General features: G+C 46.3%; 1 protein-coding gene across 1 annotated transcript in view; it reads left to right on the top strand.

The window, feature by feature from the left end:
• Positions 1-3,164, top strand: part of gpr4 (G protein-coupled receptor 4) — a 63,823-nt gene extending 60,659 nt beyond the window's left edge. The window contains exons 3-4 of the mRNA XM_030067094.1: positions 829-1,093; positions 1,881-3,164. Of these exons, the coding sequence (XP_029922954.1) occupies positions 829-1,093; positions 1,881-2,602 (987 nt within the window). The 3' untranslated portion in view covers positions 2,603-3,164. The remainder of the gene's footprint in view (positions 1-828; positions 1,094-1,880) is intronic.
• Positions 3,165-22,522: the final 19,358 nt, after the last annotated feature.

The raw sequence follows: 22,522 nt of genomic DNA, 5'->3' as shown, positions 1-22,522 counted from the left end.
GATTAAGAGTTTACCTGGTTATGAGGTGCTAATATAAACCATGAATAAGTTTACTCCATCCCTTTCAACCCGATGGAAAATTCCCTCTGATCGGGCCAGTGTCTTCACACTGAGGTGGTGACATGAGGCATTTTTAGTCTGATTGGGCTTTTATTCTGGTTATTAGTGGAATATTAGAGTCCATGTAAACACAGCTGCTGTTGTAGAAATAATATAACCTCAGCACAACCTGCTCTCTTCCACTGTATTGTAGTTTGGCTCACACTTTGGACTGTCATCTGTAAAATATCTGTTCACCATGTCCGACTTTCTGCTGCGTGCTGTTAGCTCATTCAGATTCATGTGTGTGTATGTGCCTCCCATCTCTTCAGCCTCATCCTCCATGAAATGCCACAGCTGGTTTGTCTCCCATATAAGCCCTCATGGTTTCATGGCCATTAGCTGGTGCATTAGAGTATGATCAGTTGCATTTGCTTTTGTATGAAAACATGGCCAACTCTGAAGCTGAAACTAAAGAACAAGAGCAGCTTGCCCAAAACGAATCGCTTCTCCAGTCTCTTTGGTGGATGTGGGTTCTTGTTGATCTGGCAGCTGATTTATTGACTCCAGACCAGCTGATAGAAACAAACCTAATGAGACTTTTATGTCAAAAGTTTGCATAAAATTTGTTTTACTACTGGAGGGAAACAGATGTTACTTGTCTCACTCTGTCTTTGGTGATTTGTTCAAGCGTAGAAAGCGTTTTCCTCTGCTTAACATTTTCTTCCCTCCTCTCTGCTTTCCATTTCTTTCTCCCTTCCTTCATCCGCTCGCCGCCTCTCCTTCCAGGTGCGCCAACGTAACGAGCTCGGCATCTACCTGATCAACCTGTCGGTGGCCGACCTCCTCTACATCACCACTCTTCCTCTGTGGATCGACTACTTCCTGCAGCACGATGACTGGATCCACGGTCAGGAGAGCTGCAAGCTGTTTGGCTTCATCTTCTACACTAACATCTACGTCAGCATCGCCTTCCTCTGCTGCATATCGCTGGACAGGTACCTGGCTGTGGCGTACCCCCTGCGCTTCGCCAAGGTCCGACGGGTCAAAACAGGTAGGCAGTGATATGTGATATCCACCGTTTGGAAAAAGTGACACTTAAGACTGATGACATCATGTAAAATCAAATTATGGTATGGTTCTTGGTCGAATCAACACTTTCACTGACTGGAATATCAGTTTTAGAGATACCAAATGATGAATTCAGGATGAACTGCTGCAATTTTCTCCTCATGGATATGAAACATTTTGTAAATGAACTCATCATACGGACGAGTGCTCTTCATTCCTACTAGAGATGTGCTGATAAACTGTAGATAGCAGCACTGAACAAAATGATCACAGGTACCACAACAGAAAACATCCTCATTACAAAAGTCACATGTAATGCATCACATCAAAGATCCCAGGAAATGGACTCTTACTCTCTTGGTTTTGAAGGGACAGGTGGATGAGATAATAAATAAATAAATAAATACATGTTTAAGATTCTCTGTGTTATGGGACGTAGAGGTTGTGTGAGGTCATTTAATGGGGACTTTAAAGCAACACCACATGACTTGTTCACATATAATGGTGTTACTTTGGATCTTAGTAGGTGTGATGATTGGTTAGACTTTTGTTCCAAACAAATGCTACTGGACTACAGTGTTAAATAAAGCTACGGGTTATGTGATGTCAAGTGCTTATTTTAACTTTTTACTCACAATTTGTTTTGGCAGTATTTATGCATCTGTAATTTACAAAGTGCAGTCTTTCCTCATAAAAGTACAGTACGCAGAGTACAGGAATATCAGCATATAATAGCTTCTTCTCCTCTTCCTCTCTCCTTTTCTTTCTAGCTGTCCTGGTCAGCATGTTGGTCTGGATCATTGAGATCGTAGCCAACTCTGCTCCTCTCTTCCACGACGAGCTCTTCCAGGATCGATTCAACCACACCTTCTGCTTCGAGAAGTATCCCATGCAGGACTGGGTGGCTGGAATGAACCTCTACCGAACATTTCTGGGCTTCCTAGCTCCCTGGACAGCCATGCTGGTCGCCTACCGTGGGATCCTCGTGGCGGTGCGCTGCAATGTGTCAACGGAGCGTCAGGAAAAGGCCAAAATTCAGCGGCTGGCACTGAGCCTCATCCTGATTGTTTTGCTGTGTTTTGGGCCGTACCACGTCCTCCTCCTCTGGCGGAGCATCATGTTTCTGAGGAAGCCTTGTGACTGCGGTTCGGAGGAGAGCTTGTTCGCGGCGTACCACGTCTCGTTGGCTCTGACCAGCCTCAATTGCGTCGCCGACCCCATTTTGTACTGTTTTGTCAATGAGGGGGCCAGGCATGACGTGGGACGAGCCCTCTCTGCACTCTTGGCTGCAGCCTGCCACAGGGGCTCCTCGTCCTCGCCATCGCATGCCGACATCCTCAACGCCGGCTCAGTGACCATGGAAACACCCCTTTCTGCAAAGAAGCAGCCCTGTGTGTATGGAGACGGAGGCAAGACAAGCAGCTACAAGACAGAGCTGGTGGCTCTAAAGGAGGAATGTCTACAGATGACCATCCTCAGTGTGAGGAAATGACCTTTGAGCAACAGCTTGAAGACTGTAGCTCAATGGGTAGAGCTCGGCACCAACACTGCCAGGGTTTGATTCCCACCAGGGTCAAACAGGCTAAAGATGTTTGCACTCATGGTACTGTAGGGTGCTTTGGCTTAAAGCTTCCACCAAACGGCAAATCCACTCCCACGCCACAGAGTGGGGCTGAGACATCAAGGATCTATGAAGGAACACGACTTTGAAATGTCGACAGGGCAAATGTAATGATTTTGTTTTGTTCTGTTTTGCATGACGGATCGTAGGACCGTTTCAGAACATCCCATCCCATTCCAAAATAGAAAGAGATCTTCCATAAAGCCAATTTTTAAGTATTTAAGTGGAGTTATTTAAATGAACTGCCCTCTTTATGGCTATGAATGTTGGAAGAGGTCCAACAGGGAGATACAAAACCCCACAGACCAAGGGGGGGAGACTGGGCCTCCAGAGAGTTGGGATTTGAGCCCCAACAGCACCAGAGTGGAATATGGGAAAAAAGCAGAGAGTTGGTTAAAAAAAAAAAAAAAAAAAAAAAAAAAAAAAAAAAGGACTGTGCTGATTACTGGTTGAAAACTTGTGTAAAGCGTATTAGAAAAGTCTTTGCTGTTTGCTTAATTTTGCGGAGGACGTGACGAAGCCTTAAGGAGTACCTCAGCTGGTTAACTGTGACAGCTTGAATGCTACATGCAGAAGTGTCTTTCTCATCTGGTGTGAGATATGTTTTTCATTTTCACCACAGACAGCATCACCGGGTCACATCACAGAGCAAATTAATCCATTTGCAAATCTGGACTCTCAGTTTACAGATGTTAACACAGATTTATAATCTGTATACCTATGAATTACAAAGCCGTAACACTCCGATTTGTAAACCATATTCTTGGATTTGTAAAACTTAAGATTATTTTTGGTGTAACCTCAGATTCACAACACATGTGCTCAAATTCATCTCATTGTAAGGACACATTTAATGCTAATGTTATATAACTTTATTTGTGGTTTGTAGAGCCTTCTTTAGTGCATATACATTATACTTTTCGTTCCCCAAAGTCAATCTGAGGGTATGGATTTCTCAATATGAGGGTGCAGTTTAAAAATCTAAGAGTATGCACTGCAAAAAGTCCAAATCTTAACAACAAATTAACAAACAAATTTTGCCAATGAAACAAGCAAATTCTCACTTGTGACACAAGTGAACAAGTGAAAATTTGCTTGTTTCATTGGCAAAATTTGTTTTTTGTTTCAAGCCAATTTTCACTTGTTTTAAGTGAAAATTAGCTTGAAACAAGTGAAAATCGTCTAAAAACAAGTTATTTCTGAGGTGATCATGTCTTATTTTAAGTGTAATGAGATATTTTGACTAGAAATAAGACATTTTTACTTGAAATAAGACAAATATTCTTGGTAAGATTTGGACTTTTTGCAGTGTGGTTTTGTAATTAGAGGGCACAGTTTATGAATCTGTGTGTATATATTTGTAAACCTAAAGCTCAGTTTTGCACGTAGGTTTATTTGGGAGCCCAGGCAGGTCCCATAACAATCCAAGTCCAGCCAACTGTAAGAACCCAGAGCCTTTTCTATTCATGCAGCTTGTATCGAAAGTCTAATTTATGAGTATTTTAACGGCATAATGTTGAAGGATATATCTTACTGAGAGCACGGCGGAGCAGAAGAAGTGATGTACTATAATGAAAAGAAAAACAAAAGTAATTATGTGTTAGTATATAAGTGCATGCAGTTGCAGTAACCATTAGGGAGGGAAATTCAATTGGTAGGTTAAAGATAACAGACGATAGTTTTCCTGACAGACTGACTGTAATTTATTGCCTACAAACTGTTTTTGTTGCCAGAAAAAAAAGCTGAATTTCAGCTGGACTGACGTGGCGGGCAGCAGAGGCCATGCGCCTGTTTACATTCCTCTGTCACACACATGCCCCGGAACCTCACCTGTCCCGACCCTCCCACATGGCGTACCTTGCCATTCTGAGTTTTAACCTCTGACTTTTCTTTACGCTGCTGTCAAAGAGAAGCTTTGCAGATCTAAAATAGCTTGCTAGTATTGTTAGCATTCCTCTGCGAAGCGGCGCAGCCAGGTATCTCAGGTGCAGCTGACTCTTAGCTGGTCATTTTGGGGAAACAAAGAATTGTATAAACCTTCACCTGCAGCGCGTGGAAAAGAAATATAAGTAACGACGTTTGTGGTTCGTGCGACTGTAATGCCCTCAGTAGTTGTCCTACACGTCATGATGGGACGCATCATTTTTGTTAAATTTAACGTTTTCCTGCTTAGAGACTGCAGCTGATTTAGCTAACTGGCTCAACTATTGTGTTGTGCACAGTTCCTGTTAAATAAACTGGTGAATAAAACTGAACCAATCGGGCAATTCACTCACCCGGCACTTTTTCACAAGTTTAAAAATCAGAGGAGGTAAAGTGGAGGCACTGTCCTGTTTGCTGATATTCCACCACGAAGCCAGCTGGTGCAGCCGTCCTGAACAGCAGCATAAACCACGCAGGTCACATGACTGCAGGTCACCTGTAGCAGCCCGGCTGTGGGCGTGTCCGTGTGGGCGTGTCCATGTCCCCGTGGGTGTGGCTGTGTCCATGTGCTGTCCTCCAGAGGAGAGCAGTGCTGCCACGCTCACACCACATCAGGAGCAGATCAGAGGAAGATCAGCACGACATCCCATCGCTTCACTCACTGGATTTCTAATAATATCAGAGTGATGATCATTAGGTTGCTAGAATTTAATATAAGAATTTATTTTAAAGCCAAACCCTTAACAAACAGCAGATATCACTCTGCTCTTCTAAGTAGAGAAGTAGAGTTGATTTGATTGGTGTGCTTGATAGTTCAGATTTTTATTACCTTTTACTTTTGATATGGCATTCACCACCATATTTTCCACGTCTACCATAAGGAATTAATATTGGAAATTGGAAATATTGAAGCCCACAAAAAAAAAAAAAAGTCTGTTGTGGTATTTGCACTCAGCACCAGGAGGCTGAGCTGGCTGGCATCTCGTGTCCTGGTGCAGCAGCTGTAAGGGCCAGGTCACACTGCTGCATGGCAGCTGAAACCACAGAGCTAACCCTAACCCTAACCCTAACCTAACCCTAACCCTAACCAGTCACTGCACACAGGAGGCCGTCTGTGCCGCTCTGCAAATCCTACAAGATGAACCAGAGATCCCTGTGAGAGAGGAAACATTTGCAGCACCTCGGTCACTTTGTTCTCTGTTGCCATCAAACTAACTGAGTCCTCAGTTTTATGTTACTGACTTTTAAAGTCAAACAGTCACTGGCAATTACATTTTTATGATTTGGAGGTTTACATGACAGATTGCCATGCATTTTCCCAGTGATGAAGTGTGTGTCTAGAGTGTGATGCGCTGACTTTGGCTCTCCATAAATCCACTCCAAGTCAGCGCTGTCAGGCCTGCAGATGGATAGTAAGTATCCATGCTGAGTTCTATAGTTATGTTTTAAGGGTGCGACACTCCTGACAATGTACTGGGTAATGGACTCAGCAGCAAAAAAATAAACTGAAAACCAAAGCAATGTGTCTTGGTGTCATAAAGTTCCCATGACAGTTTCTGCCCGTCAGTGTTGCACTGAAAGTTGATCTGTGTACCTTTGCTTTTCATTGTGCTTTAGCTGGAGAGTCTGAGAGAGGAGGTACCAGGCTTCATAACGCGTGCATTTGTTCAGTGACAATGTCAGTGGGAAAATAAATGATGTATATCAAAGTGCTCACTTCCACCTGTGTTTGTTTTGCATCAGCAGCTGGATAAAGCTGCATGTGGGCGGCTCCAGGAGCTCAGAGGTGAATTTTTAAAATGAAGTGGATACGAGGAAGGGGAGTATGCCATGTGTGCATGTAGGAGGATGATGCAGAGAAACAAATTTCAGCTATTATATCATCAGCATGCTCTCTCCTGGTTTGTCTGTTCCCCTTCTTCTCCTTCATCTTCATCTTCTTCTACTACTAACGATGGCACTGAAACCAAAATTCCATGAAACTTTCTGTTTTAAACTCTAAATGGACACACAGATGGTCAAAGGTCACCAACAGTCACTTTTAGGTGTACAGTATCTTCACTCTGTGTAGTCCACTGGATTCCACCATCGTGTTGTTCTTTGATTTTTGGCAAAAATCAAAGGGTCATTCCAGCAGCAGAATAAAGCCCTTGAGATGAAGCATCGCCTTGATTAGCTCAAGGCTGTGTGACAAGATGACAGTAGCCTACAAGCTAGCTTTGCATCCTCTCATTATTATAATAATTAGCATTGTAGTACATTAAAGTATTAGTCAGTGATATTCATGCAAGTATTACATCAATCCTTGGCAGTGATTCAGTTTTCATGAAACAGAAGAGGAAGTGCTGGCTAGTTATCTTGAGTAGAGATAACCATCATGACTGAACAGACAAAAAAAAAAAAAAAAAAAAAAAATAGAAAATCAAATTCCATCAGCAAGGAAAAAGACTTCACAGCCCCGCCCACGCCGTTTGATTGGCAGGTGAACTGTGCATGTACATGGAAACCAGCATCTTGCAGGTGAGGGCCGAGGCGCAGCGGCACAGCAGAGATCAGTAAACAGTGTGGTGGTCTGTGTTAGGAGTCGCATCTGTGTGTTTTTTCTGTTTTCCTGTTTCCCCCTCCCCTGTGTTGTGTGTGTCTGTTTCTTCCCCTAGGCTGGGCGTGGCAGGCTCATTGTCTCGTCCACTCACCTGTTCCCGCTCACGCACCTGGTTTCCATTCAGTCATTACCTCACCAATCAACTGCCTTTATAACCCCGGCTCAGACTTCCACTCATCGCCAGTTCGTCCTACACGCTCGCGTGGTAACGTCTCGGCTCCATATTTCTACTTTGCTCTGTTTTTCGATAACCTGCTTCCTGATCTTCGGATTGTTTTTGCCCTGCTCCCAGACCCTGTCCTGCCTGCCCTTGTCTCCTGCCTGCCTCCCCGTGTCCTGCCTGCTGCGCCCAGCCATCCCCGGATATCTCCGAGCCTCTCCGTGTCATCCTGGATTGTTTCTTCTGTTCATTAAAGATTGTAACCTTTTTCACCGTATCTGCATTGTGGGTTCAGTTCTTTGAGCTAAGGCATAACAGAACGAACTGGCCACGACATGAACCCCGCGGATCCGGTTGCTCAGGCCTTGGGTAAACAAGGCGCATTGCTGAACTCGCACGAGCAGGTGCTTTTGGGGTTGGCTGACAGTAACCAGGCGCTGATGGCCACCGTCTCCCAGCTCACTCAGCAGGTCGCTGAGCTCGCCACGTCCATGAAAGCGGTGGCAACTCCACAGGCTCCGGCTACATCGCCACTCAGAGACAATCACGTGAGTGACCCAGAACCTTTTCGTGGAGATTTGGAGTTATGTCGTGGTTTTTTGTTACAATGTGCTTTGGTTTTCCGTCAGCGGCGTCTATCTTTTGCCACTGACGGGGCCAGAATTAATTATGTTATTGGACTGTTGAGGGGCAGAGCACTGTCGTGGGCAGAGGCATACAGCTCCAGCACCGATATGCAGTCTCTAAGCTTCAAGGATTTCGAGGACCATCTGAAACTTGTGTTTGACCACCCGAGCCACGGAGGCAGCGCTTCCAGCCGACTCCTCAGCCTTCGTCAAGGAAACCGCTCCGTGGCAGATTACTCCGTGGATTTTTGGACCCTTGCTGTCGATGCTGCGTGGAATGACGCAGCTTTACAGGCAGTGTTCGTTAAGGGGCTTCATGAACAAATCAAGGACGAGCTAGCGGCTCGTGACGAGCCAAAAGACTTAACCTCTCTGGTTTCCCTTGCCATCAGGTTGGATAACCGGCTCCGGGAGAGACGTCAAGAGAGGGCCGTCCGTCTTCCCGGTGCTGGCATGCCGCTTCAGCCGAGACCCTCTCATCCGCCCCCGGCCGGTGTAGCTACCCAGTCAGGCACCCCCGTACATCCGCCAGCTCTACCTGCGGAGGAGGAGCCCATGCAGCTGGGCCGGACTAAACTATCAGCCGAGGAGCGTCTCCGCAGGATTCGAGCTGGTGAGTGCCTGTACTGCGGTAAGCCCGGTCATTACATCACTACTTGTCCTGTGCGGCCAAAAGGGATGGCTCGTCAGTAGGTGTGGGGGTACTGGCGAGCCCACTCTTTCCCGCTAATTCCCCTCCTTTAACTCGTTTGCAAGTGCCTGCTACTTTGTGTGCCGGGAATATGTCCTTTCCTCTCCAGGCCCTGATTGATTCCGGAGCGGAAGATAACTTGTTGGACCGGGAGCTGGCTAAGCAGCTCGGGTGCACTGCTCTGCCTCTGGATAAAACCATTCCTGCTGTAGCTCTGGATGGGAATGTATTTACAGAGGTAACCCACAAGACACCACCTATAACCCTAGTTATCTCCGGTAATCATAGTGAACAAATCACATTCCACCTGATTTCCGCACCTCAGACTCCTCTGGTTTTAGGCTTCCCATGGCTGAACACCCATAACCCCCTCATAGACTGGTCAGCTGGGAAGATTCGGGGTTGGAGCACCCACTGTCACTCTCTATGTCTTCGATCTGCCTTACCCCCACCAGGTGGCGCCAGCACATCTTCCCCAGAGGAGGACAGCCCCCCTGACCTTTCCAAGGTTCCTCCCGAATATCACGACCTTCAGGAGGTATTTAGGAAGGACCGGGCTATGTCATTGCCACCTCACCGTCCGTATGACTGTGCCATCGATCTGTTGCCTGGTGCTGCTTTCCCCACTAACAGGTTGTATAACTTGTCCAAGCCAGAGAGGGAAGCCATGGAGAAATACATCTCTGAATCTCTAGCTGCTGGTATTATTCGCCCCTCGTCCTCACCTCTGGGTGCGGGTTTCTTCTTTGTGGAGAAGAAGGATACCACTCTGCGCCCATGTATTGACTTTCGAGGGCTGAACAATATAACTGTTAAGAACAAATACCCTCTCCCTCTGATCAATTCCGCGCTTGGCTCTCTAGAGGGAGCTAAGATATTCACCAAATTGGACCTCAGGAACGCCTATCACCTGGTGAGAATCAGAGAGGGAGATGAATGGAAGACGGCGTTTAACACACCCCTGGGCCACTTTGAATACTTGGTAATGCCCTTTGGTCTCACTAACGCCCCTGCCGTCTTCCAAGCTCTCATTAACGATGTGCTCCGTGATTTCCTGAACCGTTTTGTCATTGTTTATCTGGATGACATTCTCATTTTTTCCAGCTCCCTTGAGGAACACATTTCTCATGTCTCCCAAGTCCTCTCTAGGCTGCTTGAGAACCGCCTTTTTGTTAAGGCGGAAAAGTGCGAGTTTCACTCTGACTCTGTTTCCTTCCTGGGATACGTCATCCAGAGTGGGAGGATCCAGGCGGAACCATGTAAGATCAGAGCTGTGGAGGAGTGGCCGGTGCCTGGGACCCGCAAGGAACTGCAGCGCTTCCTGGGGTTTGCTAACTTTTATCGGCGGTTCATCCGGGACTACAGTAAGGTTGCCTCTCCTCTCACCAGACTCACTTCCTCTAATGTGGTGTTCTGTTGGACCCCAGAGGCAGACAAAGCCTTTGCTAAACTCAAGGGTTTGTTCACTACTGCACCTGTGCTCATCCAGCCTGACCCCAGTAAGCAGTTCGTTGTGGAGGTCGACGCTTCTGACACTGGGGTCGGGGCTGTGTTGTCACAGTGTGCAGGTCCTGGTAACCGCTTGCATCCCTGTGCTTTCTTTTCCCGTCGTCTGTCCCCCACAGAGCGCAACTACGACGTGGGTAACAGAGAGCTGTTGGCCGTCAAGATGGCCTTGGAGGAGTGGCGCCACTGGCTGGAGGGGGCCGAGCTACCGTTCTTGGTTTGGACCGACCACAAGAACCTGGCTTACATTCAGTCCGCAAAGAGGTTGAATTCCCGTCAAGCCAGATGGGCACTGTTCTTCAGCCGCTTCAACTTCACCCTCACATACCGCCCCGGCTCTCGTAACATCAAGCCGGATGCCCTGTCCCGCCAGTATTCCATGCAGGAGCCTAATCCAGCTCCTGAACCCATCCTTCCCTCCAGTATGGTGGTCGCTCAGCTCTCGTGGGGGATAGAGAAAGCTGTGAGGGATGCTCAGCGCCAGCACCCCGACCCAGGTAACGGTCCTGCTAACCGTTTGTTTGTGCCTGACCCTGCGCGTTCCCAGGTTCTGCAGTGGGCACATACTTCTCCCTTTGCCTGTCATCCGGGTGCCAGGCGCACACTGGACCTGCTCCGGCGTCATTTTTGGTGGCCCAGTATGGATTCAGACTCCCGTGAATATGTGGCAGCCTGCACTACTTGTGCCCGTAGTAAGGCGTCACATCAGCCTCCAGCTGGATTACTCCGCCCTTTACCCATTCCTGGTCGACCCTGGTCTCATGTGGCCCTGGACTTTGTCACCGGCCTCCCGGCCTCCCGAGGTAAAACAGTTATCCTGACTATTGTTGATCGTTTTTCCAAGGCTGCTCATTTTGTGGCCCTCACTAAGTTGCCCTCTGCCCTCGCTACTGCTGAACTGTTAATTGACAATGTTGTTCGTCTACATGGAATTCCAGTAGACATTGTTTCTGATCGTGGCCCACAGTTTGTCTCTAGAGTGTGGAAGGCCTTCTGTAAGGCTCTGGGGACCACAGTGAGCCTCACCTCTGGATATCATCCCCAGACTAATGGGCAGACAGAGAGGACCAACCAGGTTTTAGAGTCTGCACTCCGTTGCGTGACGGAGACTAACCCAACCACATGGAGCTCCCAGTTGGCATGGGTGGAATATGCCCACAACACCCTGTCCAGTTCTGCCACAGGACTCTCGCCCTTCGAGGCTTCGCTGGGTTACCAGCCTCCCCTATTCCCCAGCCAGGAGGCTGAGTTGTCTGTGCCCTCGGTTCAAGAACACATCCGGCGCTGCAAGAAGGTGTGGCAGGACACTCGTGCCGCATTGGAGCGCACCCAGGAGTCAACTCAAAGGTCCGCCAACCGGCGTAGGAACCCAGCCCCTCCCTACCAGCCAGGTCAGTTAGTCTGGTTATGTACCAAAAATATTCCACTATTGACTGAATCACGTAAACTCTCACCCCGGTACATTGGTCCCTTTCCAGTCAAGGAAATCATCAACCCCGCTGCAGTCAAGCTCACGCTCCCTAACAATCTTAAGATCCATCCTACTTTCCACGTCTCTCATCTCAAGCCCGTCTCCACCAGCCCACTGTGCCCACCTTCCGAACCCCCTCCACCCCCCCGGGTCATTGACAACCACCCTGCTTTTGACGTCCGCCGGCTGGTGGATGTCCGTCGTCGGGGGCGTGGCCTGCAGTACTTAGTCGACTGGGAGGGGTATGGACCTGAGGCACGCTCCTGGGTGCCCCGCTCATTCATCCTCAGCCCTGCTCTCATCGAGGATTTCCATCGGGCCAATCCTGACAAGCCTGGGTCGCCAGGAGGCGCCCGTTGAGGGGGGGGTACTGTTAGGAGTCGCATCTGTGTGTTTTTTCTGTTTTCCTGTTTCCCCCTCCCCTGTGTTGTGTGTGTCTGTTTCTTCCCCTAGGCTGGGCGTGGCAGGCTCATTGTCTCGTCCACTCACCTGTTCCCGCTCACGCACCTGGTTTCCATTCAGTCATTACCTCACCAATCAACTGCCTTTATAACCCCGGCTCAGACTTCCACTCATCGCCAGTTCGTCCTACACGCTCGCGTGGTAACGTCTCGGCTCCATATTTCTACTTTGCTCTGTTTTTCGATAACCTGCTTCCTGATCTTCGGATTGTTTTTGCCCTGCTCCCAGACCCTGTCCTGCCTGCCCTTGTCTCCTGCCTGCCTCCCCGTGTCCTGCCTGCTGCGCCCAGCCATCCCCGGATATCTCCGAGCCTCTCCGTGTCATCCTGGATTGTTTCTTCTGTTCATTAAAGATTGTAACCTTTTTCACCGTATCTGCATTGTGGGTTCAGTTCTTTGAGCTAAGGCATAACAGTCTGTTTGTCCCCTCAGCACCTCGTGTGTCCTCTTGTCTCAGCGTCAGTGTGTGTCTTCTGAGTCCTGAGAAGACACACACACACACACACACACACACACATCTGAGGGGCGGCCGGCTCAAAGTCACATTCACAGTCAGAGTCCCTGAGGCCGCACAATTCAGGAAGAATGATGCTGGGACAAAGGGACATAACGTGAAGCGTGTCAGGCATGTGCACGTGAGTGTGTGTGTGTGTGTGCATGTGTGTGTGTACCTTCACCTGGAAACACATGCATGTTAACGTGCATATGCATGTGTTCCAGTGGGTGAATTTGCATGTGTAGCTGCATTTCTGTGACTGTGTATGTGATGTGTATTTGAGGGTGTTTGACTGTGTGTGTATGCATATGTGTGGCTGTGCTTGCATAAATATATGCCTGTGTGTGTGTGTGTGTGTGCGTGTGTGTGTGTGTTCAACCCAATCCCTTTTATTACCCCTTTGCATCACAGGGAACCTTATATTTATCACCTGTCCACAGGGAGGCGGGCACACTGTGTTATATAAGACAGCGGGGGGGTGTATGTGTGTGTATGTATGTGTGTGTGTGTGTGTGTGCGGTTATTTGAGAGAGAGAACAGAGATAAACAAAGAGATTTTTTGGCTACACAACATGTTAATGTGTAACACAACTGTGTACATACGTGTACATACGTACATATTTGTGTTTCCTCTGTTTGTGCACTCGTGTGTGAGCCTTCCTGTTTGTGTGCGTATGTGTGTGTATATGTGTGTGTGTGCGCGCGCAAGAGGGAGAGACAGAGTGAATGAATGTGTGTATGAGCATGATTACACACATACCTTTGTGTTCCAGCGAGAAGGACATAACTCTCTTTAAAAGAGGAACAATGCTCTCTCTCTCTCTCTCTCTCGCCCTCCATGCCTCACTGGTCACCTCTATATAAGCCTATATATAGCAGGCCACCAGAGGCAACGCTGTCATTACACACTCACCTGGTAATGAGGCTGATTCACGATCAGGTAATAACAAAAACCCCTCAGGACCCAGAGGATCGTTCCTGTGTTTTTATAATTGATGTTTCAGTTTGGCGTGAGCGCAGCCCGGCTGAGGTGGAGCAGCCCGGCTCGGCTCGCCTCAGGGGTTACGGCTGCACCAACACCGGCCACATTCAGCCCCGGCTAACGGTGGCTCTGCAAATTAGTGGAAGTTGCAGAGGTCGCCCTGACGTGTTTTTCCTCTCTGATCCTTTCCTCTGCCATAACTCACTTTGGACCGGCGGCACGGCTTAAGCTGATTTGGTTTGTTTGGAATTAAATTAGGCCAAAATGTGAAACATGAAACCAGGATGATACGCTGTAATGATAATCATCCTTTCAACTGGTGTTAGTTCACATTAAGGCTGAAGCCGCTGGGACTCAAAGCAAATCTCTTCACAGACTGTTACTGCTTATGTTGATGATATTCCAGGTCATAGAGTGGCTATCAAAAGTACACCCAAAAGTACACACAATCTATTTATAAATCATTTTTTTCTGCTTTAGCTGTAAGCTTGTAAAGAAAGCCCAAATTAATTCAGGGTGTGTGTTTTTGCCACAGATCCCCTCGCAGTGTGAGGGAGCCTGAGCTCTTCTGCTGTGATGATGGCTATACAAGTTAAATCAGGGGCCGGATTCTCCAAAGGTTCTTAAGATTAAATTTCTTCTTAAGTTCCACTTTTTTTCTTAAGTTTGGGTTTAAGAAGAATCTTAAGATATTTTCGAATTCACAAACAAAATATCTTAAGAATCCAAACAAAAGATCTTAAGAATGTTCTCAACTTTATTCTTAAGATTTTTCTTAAGAATAAATGGGATTCTTGAAAGAAATTATCTTACTATTTTTCTTAAATAGTATCGTAACTTTAAGAAAGGTAAAGGTCGTCTTAAGTAACCACATGCTGTGTGAAGGTAAGCTATTTTTCAAACATCTTTGATTAATTTAGAGCCAAATTTGATTATATAACATAGATTAATGTAGTAGGCTAATACCTTAATAATTTTACATTGTATATGTTAACATAGTGATAATCGTTATCTAAACTGTAATTCAGCCTAATATCTAAACCAGTATTTAGACACATGTAGGCACATATATTGTTTCTGAGTCTATATGAGGACATTTTGTTTAGCCACCAGTCACCATTCATGTGTCAATTATATTTAGATTCCATTAACTAATAGGTTAGTAATATCGTCGCTGTCCAATACAAAGTATGTATCTCAATTTTTGAGAAAACACTTTTATAACATCAAATCAAAGTTGAGACTGTATGGATATAATGGAATTGTTTTGTTATATTTTAGATGGAACTGCTGTGGGTTGCAGCTCGAGGCTGTTTGTTTACATAAAGGTAGAGAGTTGAGAAGTTCGTAAGTGGAAAAAATTAAGAAGTTCTTAAGATAATGTGCAGTTCTTAAGAAAATAATGGGGAATAGCACTTGAGAACATTCTTATGAACTTCTCATTTTTTCCTCTTACGAAACGTCTTAAGATTATTAGTAAGAACTTTTTGGAGAATTTGGCCCCAGGTTCTTAACCTCTTGAACACCCTTAGATTTCCCCTCAGCTGATATTTCCATATTTCATAATAATGTCACAAATATATTCTGGATGCTTTTCAAAATCATTACATCACATAAAGAGAAAGTTGCACCGTATTACATACAAATCTATTAAATTCATCATGATGTAATATGTATGGAAACGTGAAGATGGCAGCACTGAAGGGGTTAAAGTGGAAGGTGCTGCTCTAAATTGTTGAAGGGCGCACATGAACGGGTTATCCATCACCTGAGGCCTGATGTGAAACTCCATTAAATCTGGCGTTTTCTACTTTCATGGAGACACAGTAACCTGCAAAAGTCACGGTCAAAACGACAGGCTGATCACTTGTGACCGTGCATTAAAACGGGAAAACGAATCCACTCTGACCCCTCCAGTGTGCACGCCGCCTGCGGTTGTCCTGCGCTGACAGTGAAGCGCCGTCTGCTCTGATCACAGCAGAAAGAGGCTGCCAACTTTCCAACTTTGCCAGATTTCTCATTTCTCCCCCGTTCCTCTCGGCGGAGGAGGCAGCGCTCACCCAAATTACCAGTGGAGCCTCTGAATGAAAAACACCGGATTTAATGGGATTTAATCTCGCCCACTGTGTACTGTATGTTTTGTCAGCGTTGCATCATCGGAGGCTGCACACAGCTCCTCTCCTCTCCTCTCTCCTCCTCTCCTTTCCGGTTGGTTAGTGAAGAATGAGTAATGCCACGATGAAGGGCACAAGACCAAACACACAGCGCTGCCTTATCTCCCTGCCTCAGCTTCTGTTCAGTCCCAATAACCCCACACCAGGCTCAAGTGTCATTTACATGAGCTTATTGGCACATATAATCTAAAGTGAAAAAAAAAACTGTCAGGAATCCCATGCAGCTTAAAGCATTAGAAAAACAAAAAACAAAAAAACAAGACAAACCAAAGCAGAGTGAAGTGAATCTGACCAATCCTGTAACCAAGCTCCACGTAACACAACCTACCATAACACCGCTTTTCTAACATTTATATGCCCTGGCAGCTTTTCAGCAGCTCATATCTGCTCTCCTAGAAAAAAAAAAATCCAACTGTAAATGTGAGTGTGTTGCTCTGGTGGTTTGCGTCGTCCTGAATGCAGCAGGCTGACGTCTGGAACACACACGGCTGTCCGTCTGAGAACCTGGCAGCTTCTCTAGATTCCTGAACATGTCAGGATGCAAGGTGTTCATCTGTAAGTGCTGCTACATGAGCTGCACGTGTGTCAGTGTGACCTGCTTCCTCTGCCAGGGTGCAAATCAGACTGAATGACTTACTAATTAGATTAGAACACACGTCTTAAAAATGGATTCTGGGTCACATTGGTTACAGCTGCAGGAGGCGCAAACACATCACACAGCCATGTGTAAGGTCCCCATGCGCCTTAAATCATGCTGATTTTTCAGGAATTGAGATTTTTTTCATATTGCTGTAGGTTTCAAGTGTGTTCATGCCAAGCAATTGGATTGGTCAAAGGTGCTTTTCAAAGCTCACCGCTACCTCAGGGCTGCATCCCCTCCTTCATAAAAACTGTGTTCCCATACAAATAAACTGGATTCTTAATCACGTTTAGGGGGAAACGTGTTTTATCGTGGATCACGTTTGTTTCTGACCAATCACAAACACTTTTCTGATCAGCATATGTTGTGCATCATGTTATTTTGTCACCTTTAGCCACCTACACTACTTGGTTAACATTAGTGAAAGGTGAGGTTTAGGCACAGGAAACACTGGCTCATGGTTTGGTTTGGGTGAAAGTCGGTGGTCTGATCCATCCTCCTCACTTTCCTCCCTGCGGATTTTTGAAACCAAGGGATTTCAAACGTCCTTGTAATACATTACATACAAACATAATCCACGACAAAAATATGTTCCTCTTGAAGCGTTGAACACGTGTCATTTTTAGGAGAGAGGACTCCTAAAAATGGAATTTTATTATTGCTTTTTTCCACTCCGAAAAAAAAAAAAAATCAGACTGTAAATGTATAATGATAGCCATAGAATGACAATCATACCACCCTTAACCTTCTTCAGTACTGGGATTTGGGGTATTTTGATGGTTGCTACACCTCCATCATTAGCATCATTGTGAAGAGCGCCCTCTAGGGTATCCATGCTGCTGTAATGAGCAGGACGTTAAAACTTGATTTGGTACAGTTTGTTACAGTTTTCCTCACACATCCTTGACCCGACCAGCTCAGCTCAGTGTGAAGTTTTTTTGTTTTTTTTTCCCCCATTTTCTATTTTTACAGGCAGTTTGAGGTTAGCTCCAGCTGAAAAGGTATTAAATAATCTATGACCTTTATCAAACTCCATTGGTGATCAGTAAATATTGCAAAATTAACTGGACATGTACTTGTACGATTGAGAGGGTTTTGAAAGTCAAACGAAACCCTAACCCTAACCCTTATTGTCATGTGTGAAGCATGTATGAAATGACACTGCCTGGCCAAGCCGGGGCGCTACAGTCACAGGTCAGGATGACGGGACAGTCACTGGCTGCTGATTGGCCGGAAGGAGGACTGCATCGCTCGTTATGGACACTGTGAGGAAAAGCCCGACTCAGCAGGTTTGTTGTATTTCCAGTCAGGATGCAGAGGCTCATCAAAACCCAGGTCAGTGACACAAAAAGCACATTTCTTCTAGCACATCATAAGCCACATTACTCACATCCCGAGGCGCTGCTCATTTGAAAAGCTAATTCCTGAGCGGTGAATAATCCCCGGCCTTTGGGTTACGGCTCTGGAATCCTAATCTGGTGAAAGAGGTCGGCTTTCTGCGGCCGTGCGCGGTTCACGAGCCGCGGCTGAGCTCCTGCACTTTAAGGTCAACACATTTGCATGAAGCTGGAGGTCTCTGGGCTGGGACAGCACATGCATTAACATTTCTGTTTTCATCAAGCTGCGTGTTTGTTTAGTATTTAGTTCGTTTGTTTAGCATTTAGCTAACCTTCCACCCCGGAGCGACAGGGAAAACTCTGTCCTCTGATATTTTTCCAGACCCACAACGTTGATGACCGGGCACATCCGCCTCCTGTATTGTTTTGTGTGCGGTGACAATAAAAAGGGTATCTGGTTCCGCTTTGCCATTAATGTTGCCCTTTAAATAGGATCACCACAGGGTGAGACCACAGGGTGGAGCCGAAACACGTGCTATCCACATAATCTCGCTTTGATAAATATTTGACATCAAACTTGGAGCGGAAACACGACCCAGGACGTTACTTTGGTGATGCTAAACGAGCTAAAGCTGGTTGTTTTCATTGTTTGCAAATTTAGAGCAGATTAAAACCGGTTCCACTCCACATCAGCCACGCTAAATCCAAAGTCAGGCTCCAGGTCGAGTTTGAGGCGACAAGTTTGTACGCCGATGTGTTTTCCTGCTCCTCTGGCAAGGCGATGGAACCGGCAACTCTGAATCTCTTCAGCGGGCTATACAGCATCAGTTTTTAGTCCAGGAGTTATTTTATGATCACAAATTGTAATTTTCTCTCAGAGCATCCACTTCTCTGCCTCATCATCCTCTACTTCAGCTTGTGATGTCCCAAGTTCCCCGTGGTGCCTGAACGTGTTGCATTCAGCTGCTGATCGTCATGACAGCAAACAGCGTTAACAGCAAACAGCACACAAGCTTTGCATTCCTGATTCAGATCCCGCTCCGTGTGATTTCAGATGCCAGTTTGAGCTCTGTGCTTCTTCTTCAGTGGATTCGTTCGCTGGTTGAACCTTCGTGCAAAATGGCAGCTCTGAAAACAAGCTCTTGCTGTTTGGTTGTGATGGACCGACTCCAGAACCTGGTTTTCTGTTGATGTTTTAGACCAGGGGTCACCAATCATGTGCCATGGAGGGCCGAGAGGCTGCAGGTTTTCATTCCAACCAAGACCTCCACCAGGTGATTTCACTGATCACCTCACCTTGTATCAGAAAGGAGGAGCTAATCAGTGAAATCACCTGGTGGAGGTCTTGGTTGGAATGAAAACCTGCAGCCTCTCGGCCCTCCATGGCACATGATTGGTAACCCCTGTTTTAGACTAAAACATGACTAAAACTACTAAACTTCAACTCAGCGTCTCATCTTTTGTCTCAACATGTGACTGCCAAAGCCAGCAGCTGCTGTCCAGACGCAGTTCACTTGTTTAAGGGCTTTTTCACACAAACCAAGGCTCATGTTTTAGATACCTTGCACACATTTGATTGGTTAGTTTTTGTTTGACAATGCATTTAGGTTGACTTCAAATCTTTACATGACATACTGAACTCCCGTCGTCATCACCGGCGTCTCCCTGTGCTCAGTTTGACGGCAGGCTTATGTCGCCGCTTGAATTAACAGAGAAAAACGCAGCAACTTCAGGCACAAAACTCAAGACTGGTTTGGATTTTGGCAAATGAGCGTCCTCAAAAGTCCAGACTAAACAAGGTAGGTGTGAAAAAAGCGCATGTCTTCCCTCAGATTAGCAACATGACAGGCAACAGCATCCAAACCACACACACAACAAACAGTCCTGAACGCACAGGGCTTTTATTATGTTTATTGATTCATTCATTAATTGATTTCTTTATTTTTTAAATTAATAACAGTGAATGTTTTCACAGTGAAATCATGTTAAAATCCAAATCCACAGTGTGGACTCGCCGGCTGCAGGCGTGAGCCGAGCCGAGAGCAGCTTCAGTTGAAATTAGACGTGTGATTTACAGTCCTGACTGGCCGATCAGCAGGCTGCCGCAGTCTGAGGATATGTACAAGTGCTGTGTGTGTGTGTGTGCGCGCGTGTCGATTTTAATGGCCTCATTCTATTCACCTTTTGTGGAGAAACAGGAGGGGAGGGGACTGACAGAGCTGTGTGTGTGTGTGTGTGTGTGTGCCAGCACTCATCCCACCTGCACACCAAACCCTGCCCTATTTAAAGTCTTATGGCTCGAGGATGAATACTATTCTGGGTGTGCAGAGGTCAGTGTAAAGGACTCTGATGTTTTTTTTTTTTTCTGAATTTGTATTCAGTCTCTAAATTTATTTATTATTCAGACGTTCCAGTGATGAACCTGCCCTTAGAAGGGGAATCCAGGAGAGTAGCATCTTTCGGGTATTTGGCATATTTTCGTTCTTTGAGATATAAGTATGTGCCCTTTGACTTTAGTGAAATTGACCAACTGGGGCTGGAGAACAGGGTGGCTCCTCAGTGTGACCAACCAATCAGAGCGCTGCCTCACTCTGCTCTCGGTGTTGTTTACATTCAGTTCATAAGTTTTCTTTCAGATTGCCTGCATTGTGCCATTTGGGTGTCCTCCTGAGAGTGGCAGAGCAGAGAGAAGCTCCCTGGTTGTGAACCCGACGGGCATCAGGTTCTTCAGGCCAGAAGAAACCAAATCCACATTTCAGAGTGAACACACCTGAGGACATCTAGACATGCAACCAATTAACAAAATTATTATGCAATGATAAGTCAACTTTTTTTTCATTGTGTTCATCTCTCTTACACAAGTTTCAAATCTAAACTGCAGTGAAACTAATGTGTGCCTGGACAGCAGGAACAGCACATTCAAACAGAGAACAGGATCATATACTCTGATGCTATGTAGTAATAAGGTCATGTGGACTAGTAGTGTCACCATCAGTAGCTCTTCTTCCCCCCCAGCCCCAGTCAATCACGGTGTTCCCCAAGGCTCTGTGCTCGGTCCCCTACTGTTCACCATCTACATGCTCCCCCTTGGCCAGATCATACGTCACCATGGACTCAACTTCCACTGCTATGCTGATGACACACAGATTTACCTCAGCACCTCACCATCCACTCCGCTCCCCCCACAGTCTCTGTTAAACTGCCTACTTGCAATAAAAACCTGGATGACATCCCACTTACTCAGACTAAACAGTAAAAAGACGGAGCTCCTGGTTGTGGCCCCCAAGGCACTGCTCGGGAAGGTTGGAGATCTCCTCCTCCATGTTGATGGCTGCTCCATTTCTCCATCTCCCGAGGTCCGTAACCTGGGAGTCATCTTCGACTCCACCCTCTCATTTCAAGCCCACATCAAATCCGTCACCAAGTCCGCTTTCTTCCACTTCAAAAACATCTCCCGTCTCCGGCCCTCACTCTCTCACTCCGCGGCTGAGACCCTCATACATGCCTTTATCACCTCCCGTCTGGATTATTGTAATGGAGTCCTGTTCGGGGCTTCCAGCACGGCCCTGGACAGACTCCAGTACATTCAAAATTCAGCTGCCAGAGTCTTGACTCATACCAAGCCCTGGCAGCACATCACCCCCACCCTCATCCGTCTCCACTGGCTCCCGGTCCTTCTGACATACAAATCCCTCCACTCCCTTGCCCCCCGATACCTGTCTGACCTCCTTCACCAACACACTCCATCCCACCCTCTGGAACTCTCTCCCCCTTGAGATCCGAAACGCTCCGACACTGGACATCTTCAAATCAGCCCTCAAGACACACCTTTTCACCCTAGCATTTCCCCAGTAACCAGCTCAGTTCACCCCCCTTTTTTTTCTTTCTTTTCTTTTTCTCTCCCCTCCCCCTCCACCCGACTTTGTGAAGCGACCTTGGGTTTTAGAAAGGCGCTATATAAAACTCAGCTATTATTATTATTATTTTTATCAATAAAGGGGCTAAATCAAGAAAAATCATGCCAAACCCGTCTGGTGACAGTGTGTGTGTGTGCTGTGGCAGGCTTTACTCTGCAGCCACAGGGCGGCTCTGAACACGTGGCCGCGGTTCATTAGTCATGGGGTTTGTTGTGGCTGAGAAACACTGCACTGGTCCTGGATCAGGCTGGTCTGCTGCTTTTCAAGTTATTAAAAAAAAAAATCAAAGAGAGGCATCCTCGTGAAAATAGAAACTGAGACATGTTTTGGTGAAGATTTAGATTCTGTCAGATTCACATTTTAGCACAAGATTATGAGCACACCACTGAGGTTTTTTTTTTTTTTTTTTAGAATTTGACCATCCTCATGCTGCAATATATCAAACAAACAAACAAAATCATTGTGGTAGTGTTAACTGTTTGCCACCAGCATTCAGAGCATCATGGGACACTAAAACCCTCCATCAACACTCAGACTAATTGAAGTTTTTAGGAAGTTGAGCAGACTGCGGCACAATTCATCACAGGCTTGACAGACTGACGCCACTGAAGCTGTCAGGTGAAATCACATGCTCGTGTTCACCATCACACCAGTGGGCAAAACCTGTTAACCAGCATCCAGCTCTCATCAAACAGTCCAATCTATTAGCCAATCAATATATCAGTTTAACCCCAATGTCAATATTTTGCCCCTTCTTTACTTTAGATCAGCAGAACACAGAAAAAACAGACAAAATGAAGATGTG

This window comes from Myripristis murdjan, chromosome 13, assembly GCF_902150065.1.
Source record: "Myripristis murdjan chromosome 13, fMyrMur1.1, whole genome shotgun sequence".
Taxonomy (NCBI): Eukaryota; Metazoa; Chordata; class Actinopteri; order Holocentriformes; family Holocentridae; genus Myripristis; species Myripristis murdjan.
This window is presented reverse-complemented; position numbering and strand designations above follow the sequence as displayed.